General features: G+C 47.1%; 3 protein-coding genes across 3 annotated transcripts; 1 reads left to right on the top strand and 2 right to left on the bottom strand.

Moving 5' to 3' along the window:
- Positions 1-299: 299 nt before the first annotated feature.
- Positions 300-2,612, bottom strand: V2A60_007941 (MIF4G domain-containing protein; the record flags this gene model as incomplete). The annotated part of the gene is made up of 1 exon (XM_083259221.1): positions 300-2,612. The coding sequence occupies one exon, from the start codon at positions 2,610-2,612 to the stop codon at positions 300-302; it is 2,313 nt and encodes a 770-aa protein (XP_083115347.1).
- A 725-nt stretch (positions 2,613-3,337) lies between these two features.
- On the top strand, positions 3,338-3,861 carry V2A60_007942 (signal recognition particle, SRP9/SRP14 subunit; the record flags this gene model as incomplete). The annotated part of the gene is made up of 3 exons (XM_083259222.1): positions 3,338-3,367; positions 3,437-3,515; positions 3,578-3,861. The coding sequence occupies 3 exons, from the start codon at positions 3,338-3,340 to the stop codon at positions 3,859-3,861; spliced, it is 393 nt and encodes a 130-aa protein (XP_083115348.1).
- Positions 3,862-4,763: 902 nt separating this feature from the next.
- On the bottom strand, positions 4,764-9,645 carry V2A60_007943 (uncharacterized protein; the record flags this gene model as incomplete). Its single annotated transcript, XM_083259223.1, has 8 exons — positions 4,764-5,048; positions 5,100-5,533; positions 5,605-5,656; positions 5,719-5,889; positions 5,942-6,035; positions 6,243-6,288; positions 6,345-6,601; positions 9,584-9,645. The coding sequence occupies 8 exons, from the start codon at positions 9,643-9,645 to the stop codon at positions 4,764-4,766; spliced, it is 1,401 nt and encodes a 466-aa protein (XP_083115349.1).
- Positions 9,646-12,277: the final 2,632 nt, after the last annotated feature.

The following is a 12,277-nucleotide window of genomic DNA, read 5'->3' on the forward strand; positions in this document are numbered from 1 at the left end:
GGCGTTGTGCCCACTTGAAGGGGCAACGATTAGGTAACATGGGCCGTCAGACTCCCAACACAAAGCCTGTCGCGCAATGCCGCTTGGAGGCGGCCAGAACCGGTCAGACTTTGGTTGTCAGGGTGGTGGTCATGGCTCGGGCATCGCCTAGGACAGATGGGCTGGCATGGCTACGAGAAAACTACACGCGATGTAAATGAGTAATAAGTATGAAATATCATCAGGTTTGGGGAGCAAGTCAGAGTATAGGTAATTTGTCATCCTACATACAGAATGACTCTGGTTCGTGTCATTGCGGCCTACGCCACCTCGACCGCCCCAACCGCCGTCTGCGCCTTTTGCCGGACACGCTCCATTTTCTTGGCCTCTTTTAGTTTTGATTTGCGCACTTTTTTACGCAAGAACCAATGCAGTCCGGCCGCAACGGCTGGCAGTTGTCTCGCAGCTCCGAATATCCTTTCGACCTGGGTGTCCTCCTTGTCGCTCTTACCTTTACAATAGGCGAGCAGCTGGACTAGGAAGTGCTCAATGAAGTCAGCTGTCCAGCTATTGACTTCGGGCAGATCTAGAGGCTTGAGGATCGCAATGCCGAGAGAACCGTCAGCCACCAAAGATGCGTAGAACCGCGCTACGTTTGCTAGTCTTCGTGGATCTCTCATTCGCTCACTGTCTGCCGTATCCTCGTCGTCGGCATCATCTCCAAACATTGATTCGCCGAGGCCGCGGAATATCTTCCAGAGTCTGTCTTGGAAAGCAAATCGAATCTTGTTATTGGAGCAAGCTTGATTTGCTACCAATGCGTAGAACTCGTTGTATTCCGTCTCGCTACCAACACATTGGACCAACACGCGAGCAATCTCGAGCTGGTCGTCCTTCTTAAGCTTGAGATTAACAACCTGTCGGTACCCATGCTCGAAGCTGGTTGCAGACATAAGAGCAGAAAATATGGCTATTTGAGCCATAGTGCTTAAGCCCTGAGAACGAGCCTTTTGAGGATAATCGGGAAGCACAAAGTCCATATCTTCATCGTCTGTCATGGAGTCATCAGTCTGGTCTTCCGCCTTATTGGCCATCAAGGTCTCTGTTTTGACAGGGACACTGGCACCAACCAGCCACCATTTTCCATCTGTTTCAGCGCCTTCGATATCCCGCAACCCCATGCCCATGGGAGCTAAGCCACCCAATCTACGAGACTGTGACTTCAGCTCACCAATTCGCTTTTTCATGCGTATGACATGCTCTGAGACGACAGCTGAGTCCAGCCCCTTACCTTTAGGCTTGCTGTTTTTCAGATCATTGATAGTCTCTACCATGAATTTCGTTCTCACGGATACATTCTCGTATCCACACTTCGACATATTGGCATTCAGCACGGTAGCGATGTGCTTCAGGGACTGCGAATCGTCTCTTCGCAGCATTCGGCCTGCCATGCGGCAAATGCGCAAGAGGAGTTCAACATTCAGCTCAGAAAGCTCGCCCAAAAATTTTTCCATGTAGTCAAAAATGATGCGGCAGCTAATAACGTCGAAGACGTAGAGCTGTGTCAAAAAATTGACAAGATTAGAGGCTTCTCGTCTAGTACCAGCATCACCATCACTAGCTTGGCCGTAGTCTCGCGCAAGATCCTGAACAAGGCGGCGGATTACATGAGAGCCGAAACTTGAGCCAATGATCTTATATATTGCAGCAGTAAATCCACCAGTCAATACAAAGAACTGGTCTGGAAGAAGCTCGGGTTTGTAGATCTGCGCCAGAATAGCATCGGTAATGATTTCAGTGACTTCTCCTCTGGCATTCTTCTGATAAAGCTCCTCGATAGTTTGGACGATTGAGAGAATATTGGTGTCGGTCATTCGGTTTACTAGACCCTGAATGTTCTTCTGCAGCCTAGCCCTTTGCTCAGACTCATTGTCGGTGGCCTTCCGCAGCGACGGGGGCACGTATTTTGCGACAACGTTTCCAGTAGTCGGTGCGACATATGGGTTTTCTTTCTTGCGCACAATAGGCACATGATCTCCATCGGAATTATCAGGATCGAAGCCTGCAAAGCGGTCGTTATGGTGAATTTCTTCGTCGTAGTCTTCTTCGTCTCCTTCGTTGCTGTCACCATCCGACAAAAAAGAATCCGAGTCGAATACAAGAGCGTCTGGAGTGTTATTGTCATGATATTTCTCCAGCTGTTTCGCAGAATTGACCGTTGAAGCGGTAACGGTCGCCAGTTTCCTTCTCTTGGAGGAGAGCCAGTCATCGTAATCGCGCTTTCGCTTCTGATCATTGACGTCGTCATCATCTTCTCCTGAGTCAACTGCTTCAACGTCACCTAGCAATTCCCCAAGCCCGTCCTCGTTGAAAGATTTGGGCAAAGACTTGCGCCCCTTCTTGATACCTAGTTTCTTCTCAAACGCTTCAATCTCGGCATCATCTTGATCAAATTTCTCTTGCATTGACTTCGAGATTCTTGTCTGTGGTTTCGGCTCGGTCTCGATGCTGTGTACTTCATTTGGGTTGTCAAAATCATAGCCGCTCTCCTCGCTCTCGGTCAAGTCAACCAAGTCCTCCATACGATTGCTCATACTCTCGGAGGCATCATCATCGTAATCATCATCTGACATTGTGACAAGTTTCTTTGACTTATGATTCAGCGAAGGCGGTTGTCGAAACGTCTTTTGTTGCGTAGGAAATTGAGCTCGTGGATTGATATTGCCATGGCTTTGGCCGTCCAGTGCAGGTCGACCACCGTATCTATTCGACTTCTTTTCGACCCTGTGTGCCCTTCGCTGATCCTTCCTCGTGAGCGGCCTTTTTCCACCTCTAGCTGCGACCTGCTGCGACCTGGAAGGAGCCGGTGCATCAATGCCAATCCTCCTGAAAAGCTTCTCTTGAAGTTCTGCTACCGAGGAGGCCGGCATGGTAGCGCTTGGAGGTTCAGCTACTTGGCGGAAGACAAGACTATAGCACGACGCAAAGGCTGACAACCTGGGCAGCTGGGTACTCACACCTGTATAAGGCTATAAGTCATGTTGCTCAAAGGTAAAATATTTGATGTGACGCAGAACTTTTGCGGTGATAAACTTTCTTATCTTATCAGACTCTCGTCAGGCCCAAAAAAAAAACGTGGGCACTGACATTTCTACTTAGGTACCTACCCTGGTTAGTAATTTAGGTGCTACCTACCTGTAAGTACCTAAGTACCTATTAGCTACTGAGTACTAACCGTCTGGGAGCCAAGGCGTCCAACGCTTCTGCGTCCTGTCCTGTTCGGCGTCGCACTGCTGATTGGCGCGGGGCAGATTTTATGCTTCGTCAACATTGCTCTCCACGAGAACATTCGGTAATCATGGATGAACGACACTTGAGTCAAGATCAAGTAAATGTTCCCCAAATCTTCTTCGCATGTTACTTGATTCTGACTCCGACTAATTTGGCTGTGTCCTAGTTCTTTGAGAAGCTGAATGGGCTGTTTGACGCACGCAAAGGCAGTGATCACGGTGCTATCTACTTGACACAGAAACGGCGTGAGCCCCCCGGCCGTACATTCATCTTATTCTGAAGACTCAGCATGTTAACGTTTTTGTAGTTGCGTATAACAGCGACAACACAAAGGTGGCGGCAAATGGGGAATTTGAGGACCGCAATCTGTCCAAACCAATGCCTGTCATCGTCAGAGCTACAAATGGAAAATCTAAGAGAGCGAAGACTAGCAAAGTCAAGCTGTCAACGGTAGTTCAGCCGTATGACCTAGAGGCATTCTATGTTCGTTATGCCGAGGTCTGCAAGGCTGGTATGGTGGCACTGAAACCGCGAGATCGCAGCAAGAACAAGGCGAAGGCGAAGGCGAAGAAGAAGAAGACTGCGGCATAGTGTCTCTTGATTTAATTCTTTGTTCACAAATCAGCCGCCCAGGGGGCCTACCGTGAATCTACCAAGTGATCTATCATGCATTGAAGTTTGCTTCCACATGTGCCGCCTTGCCACCTCTGGTCGCTGCGATATGCGCGAGCATGCAGAGGTGGTGTAATTCGCAAGAAAAAACGTATGAGGGTTTGTTACATGCACGTGAAACTGCTGCATAGGCCACAAAGAACAAGTTATTTCAGATGCAGCCCAGTGACTGCATACATTCTTGTCGCGAATTTCGCTCATTCCATGCACAAGAGCTCAGCAGCCTCGAATGAAATGGTAATCATGGGATTGGATGGATAGAATAAAGCAGGGGCATCAAGTGCATATTATGTATGTACTACGAGTACGTGCCATGTATATCTATTTTGCAAACGCCGTGCTGTCCTTCATTGTCACAAGCAGTAGCTGTTGTCCTGCTCCAGAGATGGGCCTCTCCGCCGCAAACTCATGTCTACAATTCTGGTTCGTGCTTTTGGTCATGAATCATCCCGAGCAAAGCACAACCATGGTCGTCAAAGTCAGTGTCGAGCTTCCTGCCGCGTATCCTAACGTGCGGTGCCATTCAACGTAGCAATATCCATATCAAAGCAGTCACCGTTCCAATCAAAATCCTTCGAGTATAGTAAGCACTAAAAATCATCCTAGCAATCTCATATAGCCCCGTATCTGCTCCTCAGGTAGACTGGTTTTTCTCTACTTTCGCCAACATTTTTTTTTTGCGGAATTCCAAGCATACAAAGAAGCTGCATAGTTTAACTAACAGCAGAGGAAGAATAATCCAGGGTACTTCGAAGCCATGCGCGCACAGTACATGAAAGCTGAAAACGAGCTTTCAAGTTCCGTTTCCGGGCCAGACGATTTTACATCATCTGGTCCTGAGTCAAGCCGGCGTGAGGATCAGCCTCCATGGGCTCGCCACTTGCCTGGTTGACGTATTTGACAAAGCTCAGGTTGAGAGGGCGTCCACCATACTGGTATCCTTGAAATTTGGAGATAGCAGTCTCAGCAGTTTCCGCAGTGTCGAACTTGACCACGCCACTACCACGCGACCGGCCGCTAGGCTCGTACTGGATTTCGGCCTGTTCGACCTTTCCTATGGTAGTGAACAACTCGATCAAATCGTCGTTGCTGGTTGACCAAGGCAGCTAGTCTGTTTGTCAGCATGTTTTCCGTGCTTGAGCATCCGGTAGACTCACGTTGCGAACGTAGATGATTTCACTTCGTTCAGTCCCGGAGGTAGCATTGTCGGTGAATGGGTTGGGCGCAGCGGCTGCCGGGGGCGGGCCATCAAAGTTGCCACCACCAGCACCTGCGCCGAAACCGCCACGACCGCCAAAACCGCCTCCGAAACCGCCACGTCCTGCAAATCCTCCGCGGCCACCAAATCCTCCGCCATAGCCGCCGCGCATTCCTCCACCAAAGCCGCCGCGGCTGCCGAAGCCCATTCCTCCGGCTCCAGCAAAACGATCCTCGCGGACTTCGATGGTACGTCCCTGCCAGTCGTAGCCGTTAAACTGTTGGATAGCGCTGCGAGCATCGTCGGGGCTTTCAAATACCACGATGCCGGAACCCTTGGGTCGACCGTCGGGCCCAGAATGCACATCCGCCCGAATGACACCACCGTTGCGGGCTAGTATTCAAGTCAGATACCAGCACATGAGAATCAAGAGCCTGTGGCCGTATTCGGCAATTCGAGCTTACCCGCTTGTCTGAAAAGATCTTTGAGATCTTGCCAGCCAACATTGAAAGGAAGCTTTATTTTGTCTGTTAGTTGAGGCAGGCACGCTTGAACTGAGATGAACTGGGGCAACAAACATTGGCAACATAGATTTGACGGCCAGCGCCGCCAGCTCCGGGGCCGCCAGGGCCACCCTGTTGCCCGTGACCACCGTATCCCTGGTTGAATCCGCCATGCATGTTGCCGCCACCGAAACCACCACGGTTGCTGCCACCAGATCCGATGAATCGGGGCTCAGCTTCGCGGTCCTAGATACTGAGTTAAAGAGTGTCCTTACAGGGGGGAAGAAACAAGCCTTACCTCACGGACGTAGACAAGACGGCCCATGAGATTCTGATTGCTAAGCTGGGTAACAGCCTGCTGGGCTTGGTCCCTGGTCGCATATTCCACAATTCTAGAAGACTGTTAGCGCGTGTCGCCTTGTATGGCCAGAAGAGATGGGAAACCTACCCGCATCCCTACAAATAACCCAGGACAAAGTCCCTACCCGTCAATCCAAAACATCCAACAAATAAGCCAAACAGGGAGAGAGATCCAGGGAGTACCGCCAAGAACGGCGGGGAAGGGGAAAAAAAACTATGCGATTAAGCCCACCTTCGACATTCCATTAGGAAGCAGCAATACGTCGGCAAAGAGAACATCTCCAGCTGTAACCCAATAAATTAGTCCCCGAGCGCATCCTCCTCACTCTCGAAGTCCTCACCCTGTCTCATAAAGTCCTTAAGATGATGCCACTTGACGTCATACGAGAGGTTGCCAACGTAGACTCGGCGGTCCTGTTGGGATGATTCGCGCACGTTGGACATCATCTGCTCGCGAGCAGCAGCTCTGTCTTCGAATGAGCGCTGGGGGCCTTGACCGCCGCTGAAGCCAGCGGGAGGGCCACCGCCGGGAGCTCCTGTTCCGGTCATCGGGGAGCGATCGCGACCACGTCGGTAGTCGTCTCGGCTGTTGGATCTGCTTCGTGGGGAGTAAGATCTGCGTCGTCCTTGTCTGCCGGGACTTCTGGAACGACGGCGAGGGGAGCGGGATCTCTCACGCTGCTCACGTGTTAGACAGGATCTGATCAGAATATCTGGTTGTTTGTACATCATTGCGCGATGCCGTTGCCTGGGGTGGTAGCTGTTGGAGATAGCGCACCACCGATGGCTTGTGGAGGGGTGTAAGCTCGACCAGGTGCGTGAGAGGCCGTTGTGGTGTCTAGTATAACCCACGGTCTATATAACAGAGGCGCGGACACGCAGACAAGCAGCGGCGCAGCGCACCACCTGGTATGAAACTGAGAACCGAGTCCGGACATGATGATGAGTGGGCAAGAGGGCAAGGGGGGCGGGCAGTGGGAGCAACTGCGACAGCACGGTATGGCTGCCGAAATGAAAGGGTGGAAAGCCAATTCAAGGCCGGATAAGTTCACTTACAGGGCGGTAGGTATCGCCAGAGTCAGCTAGATACACTTGTTAGGCAAGTCTGTGAGGTCAAGAACGTGCAAAGAGCAAAAACATGGGACATCAAGGTTGGGATGGCAACGACAGAAGGCGCAAGGCTCGGATGGTGGGGTGAAGGAGGAACAGGTAGGGCACCGGACCAGGGCACAGATGTACGACGGCAACGGTGTGTAGTGTCATATGGCTAACTGTTTGCCAAGGCCTGTAGTTGCCTGGGATGATGGGCCGAGGGTGGTAGAACGAGATGTGGCAAAGGGAATGATACGTGATGCGTGCGTGATGCGCGATGCTGGAAGACGAAGCGCAAGAGCCCAGGGGGGGGAAGAGATCAGTTACATAGAAGGGAGACAAAGAAGAGGGGATCGATCTTGTACCAGCAAGTGGGAGGACCGGGGGAGCAATGCAAAGGCCACAGACCAAGGGCCTCAGAAGGCAAAGCGAAAGGTTGTTTGAATGAGAAGGGTTGATGATGTGAAGGTAGGTTTGAGAGAAGACGCCAACGAGACGGGCGAGGAGAGCCGACAAGAGCAGAGACGGGAGTGGTGCGGGAGTGCGGAGAAGTGAACGTACCCATGGCAGAAAAACGCGAGCGTTGGAGTAGAGAGAAGAAAAGGACTGAGCCTGTTCGCGGTGGTGAAGAGTGAGTGGGTGTCTCAACGGATGGAGGGCGGCGCAAGCAAGCCCGAAAGTGAACAGCGGCGAGCGACGGTACGAAACGGGGGAGGACAGCAGGACACAAGCCACGACTGGTCAGCTCACGGACGGATCTCGCATAAGCGCAAAACCAGGGATGCAGGTCGTCGGAAGTAGCAGCAAAACGAGAGGGGGGTGTGGGAGCGAGCAGAAGGTAAGTAGGAGGAGGAGAGTCTGCGTCGAGGGCGTATGTGGATGGAGGTATGGGACGAGACGCCTTGGCTGGTGGCACTATGGTAGGTTGGGAGGAATGGCTTTTTTCTGCTGGGGGGAGAAAAAGTGCAGAGAAGAGATGGCGAGAGCGAAGATGCGCGTGGATTGGATTGGTCCGAGGGTGGGAGGAGCGGGGACGCACAACTCAGGAGAAGAACGAATGGGAGGCCGAGACGCTGAATTGGCGCTGGACAGGGAAACTGTAACCACCTTCCCTTGCCCACTGACAAGTACCTCACAGAGTACTCCGTAGCTAGATTGGTGAAGTGCCTGGTACAAATACTGAGTACCTTGGGTGAGGTAGGCACTCAATTTGAGGTAACTAGTGGTGTTATGCGAGTACTTACTCGTCGTTCTCGTCAGAAAGAACGCCTGGCCATTCTCCGAGGCAGGTGGTGATTCTCTCTGACGGACCGACCTGTGATCCATCCGCAGTCCAGCATGTTGTGAACCAGCTGCAATATAGACAGCGTAAGGATGATGGATTTCTTATTCCTTTGCGGCTTTTCATACGACTACCACCATCAATCAATACGAGACAGTCGGGGCTACTTAGGCGTCATTCCGGCATCGGGAGCATACTTATTTCCTTAGTCGTTCACTGCCTACCTAAGTACTGAGTAGGTAAGTATTATAGTTACCCCTGCGGCAACACCACACTGGATTGCCCTCGAACTCTCGAATACGGCGATACTCCAGTGATGCTGGCCACACCACCAACATAATGGCTGTGCGCCACGCACCATATCACAGGCTCAGTTCCCCGACCAATCTGCTGCTGTTTTCGGGCATTCACTAATCCTCGACCTCACATGCAGGACGCAAACACGCGCCAGCTGGGGCAAAACGGCGGTGGAAAGAATTGTATTGGTGGTATTCGAACAGCTTCCACTCCAATGTCCCGAAACTACCTTCATGTAGGGATCGCACGCCAACGAGCTTATCAACGCGCCATCAAAGCTCGGACAACCAAGCTGATAAATCAGCGGAGATGCGAGGCATTTGCCCCGGACAGTAGCCGTTTTCTCGCGCTCTTCGACTATTTACCCACCCAGTCCGTCAACAAACGCCCATTTTTTGGTCCTTTTCTGGTAAAGCTACACTACACAACCTTGAAGGGCAACTAAGGTGGGTAGCCAGATGATCGTAGTGGACCGCCCACAGAAAACCCATGTTGCCGGTTGCCCATGGGCCATATAAGTACACATTCGACTTAGTAGTCCGTACGGACTTACTGAGTACGCATTTATTAGTTACCAACTTACCAGTAGGTACGCGGCCTACGCCTACCAACCTCTAAGTAGCTGCTTATTGCCAGCGAAGAACCCCAAGCATAAAGAGCATTGTGCGGTATCGTAAAATGCGTGCAGGAGCAATACCTCACGCGCGTCAGGCCGGCCTAGCCTGAAAAAGCTCATATAACACACGGAGAGTTCCTGCCCGCTGCTCTGATGAGGTCTGATGCAGAACAGCGCGGCGAATTTCGCTTGCATCCGTCCTGACTACTTGGTGTTGTTTTGCGAATGGTGTCGGGGAACGGGCGCAAATGATACTTATCCCACGCCCAACGCGGATTGCTATCACATCGTACCAGCCATCAACGCGAGGAGCGGGTGCCCCTGGCATGTCTCTTTGGGGGGCTATGGGGCTCATGGCGTGTGCTGCAACCGAGCTAAGTAAATAGTACCTAGGTAGGTAGGTACTTATATAACCTACTACCTACCTAGTAGGTGCTAAGTACCTAGCCATGCCTGCTAGCAGCCTAGCAGCTAGGTACTCATGCCACGCACCCACGGCTTGCGTAGATGGGTGCTGTACACCTTCGAGGCTAGCAAAGGCTCGCGGCCAGATAGTGTACTCCATATATACTATATAGAAAATACTAATACGTTCTAATTTTTAAATATCTTAAATATCTTAAATAAAAGTTTATCTCCTATATATAAAATCTAAAAAATATATTTTATAATTAAATTTTTTATCTTTAATTTTAAATATTATTATCTTATTTTTAGATATTATATAAAATATTATAAATTCTCTAAGATAATTTAGAATTAAAATTATTTTAATTTATTTTTACTTAAATAAAGAAATCTATTTAAGATTAGAATTTAAAGAAGAATATTTCTTTAAGGTATTATAATAGTAGCTTAAATCTAAGTCATAGATAGGTCTATTTCTTAGGAAGTAAGTTAGGTTAAATAGCTACAGGGTAGCTAATAAGCAATTCACAGTAATATCGTAGGCTTATAAGTCCGTTAAGAGATTAACTCTTAATAGTAGAACTATTACTTAGATTAATTAATAGAGATCTAAACTATCTAGACTAGCTATGGTCTTCTTTCCTTATATAATAGTTTACCTCTCTATTATATTTCTTAGATTATAGGCTTACTCGCTCCCATAATCCCTTCGTGGTTTACTAGCTTACTCGCTCTAGTAATCTATTAGGGTTACGTAACCACAAGGCCTAATCGGGAAGCCTATAGGTGCCATAAGGTCATCCTTCTAGGCTACTTCCTTAGTCACCTTACGTTACTTCCTATCGTTCATAACATAATACTCCTCCTTTATTAGGTTTATCCTTAAAGCTACTAATCCTATTCTAGCTATCTATTTAGTAGGTATGTAGAACTTCCTTCCTTCATTATCATGTACTAATAACATATTAGGTCATATAGAGAAACCTCGTTCCTGAAAGTCTAATAAGTAAGACGCCCTAAGGTCCTTTATCGCTCTCTATAGTCAAGACGCTAAGATACCATATACTTATTATTTTAACTATTAGTTAAAGTGCTGCCTTACTAATGGTAAAACTCGTTATAAGGAGTACGTCCACTATGGTCGTTCCTATAATAGTGTGCTAGTAGTATCCTCTTATGGGTCTTATCCTTCTTTCTATTATGTGTTTCTTACTAATTTATTTTTCTAGTTTCGCGCCTACTTGTGTAATAGAAGAAACTAGACGATATTAAGGAGAAGGCTAAGGAGCACTTAGTCGAGCTATAAGTCCAGCTTTCTTAAGTAGTAAATCGTTTAATGCGGATCTATAAAACTCGTCGTTTAGTAAAGAATAAGAGCTAGAAGTTATTCGAGTAGGGTATATAAGAGTTAGATAAGGAGGATAATATCCTTCCTACCTTAAATTCCCACGAATAATAGGTTATTTATGACCTGTAGGCACTAGGCGTTCCTAACGAGCCTAACTAGTCGTAGTTCGGCTTAGGTAAGATTCCTGAGTTAGGCCCCTTGCTAACTGTTGGCGAAAGTCCTTTAGTAGGTCTAAGTAATTCGTAAGGTTCTCCATGGGTTCCTAGGTATTTTCGGAGTATAGGTATCCTTTCTATTTAATAAGATATTTATATTTCTTAATATTCCCTTATGCCTTAAGTATTTTCTTAATTTCGTATTCGTCTATATTTTCTATTATAATTCTTATAGCGAGTATAGAATTATCTAGTACTTTCTTAAGTAGTAATATGTAAAAAATAGAATAGATTCTTATTCTATTAGGTAATAATAGTTTATAGTTAGTGTCTAATATTTTTTGTTTAATAAGGAATAGTTTGATTTTCTTCTAGTCGAGTTTATCGCTAGGTTATTTTATTTTGATATTTTTATAGATAAAGTAAACTTTATCTCCCTCCTCTAGGATTAGCGCTAGTAATCTCTTTTTATCTATATAATATTTTATTTAATTTTGTAGAAATATCTATTCTTACTATAAGTATTTTTGTGTTTTAGTGATCGTTACTATATATACTATAGCTACTAATGCGTATATACTACGTGCCACATATGTTTCGATAATAGGGTTAAATCTATAGTTTACCCTAAATAGTAATATCTTCATATTCTTATTTTCTAAGCTATTATAAGCCCATTATATAAGTAATAGCTATTCTACCTAATCGTCTTATTAGTAGTTAATATAGCTTCGTAGGTACTATTTAAGAACTTAGTTTAAGATTTCTATCTATCCGTCTAACTATGGGTAGAATACCGTAGATAAGCCTTACTTAATCTTTATTATTTCTATTAGGTATTTCTAGAAGTTCGACATAAACAATTTATCTTAGTCTAATATAAGTTATATTAGTAAACCATACTATATGATAACTATCTTAAAAAACATATACACTAGATCTTTCGTATTACTAGATTCTATATAAGGAATATAGTAAGTGTATTTTATGAGTTTATCTACTATAACTAGGATACTATCGTAAGTAACTCCTATTATTAGTTCTTTTAATTTTAGTAATTTAACGATAAAATCTAT

The sequence above is a fragment of the Cordyceps javanica genome, chromosome 5, assembly GCF_051103115.1.
Source record: "Cordyceps javanica chromosome 5, complete sequence".
In the NCBI taxonomy this organism is placed as follows: domain Eukaryota; kingdom Fungi; phylum Ascomycota; class Sordariomycetes; order Hypocreales; family Cordycipitaceae; genus Cordyceps; species Cordyceps javanica.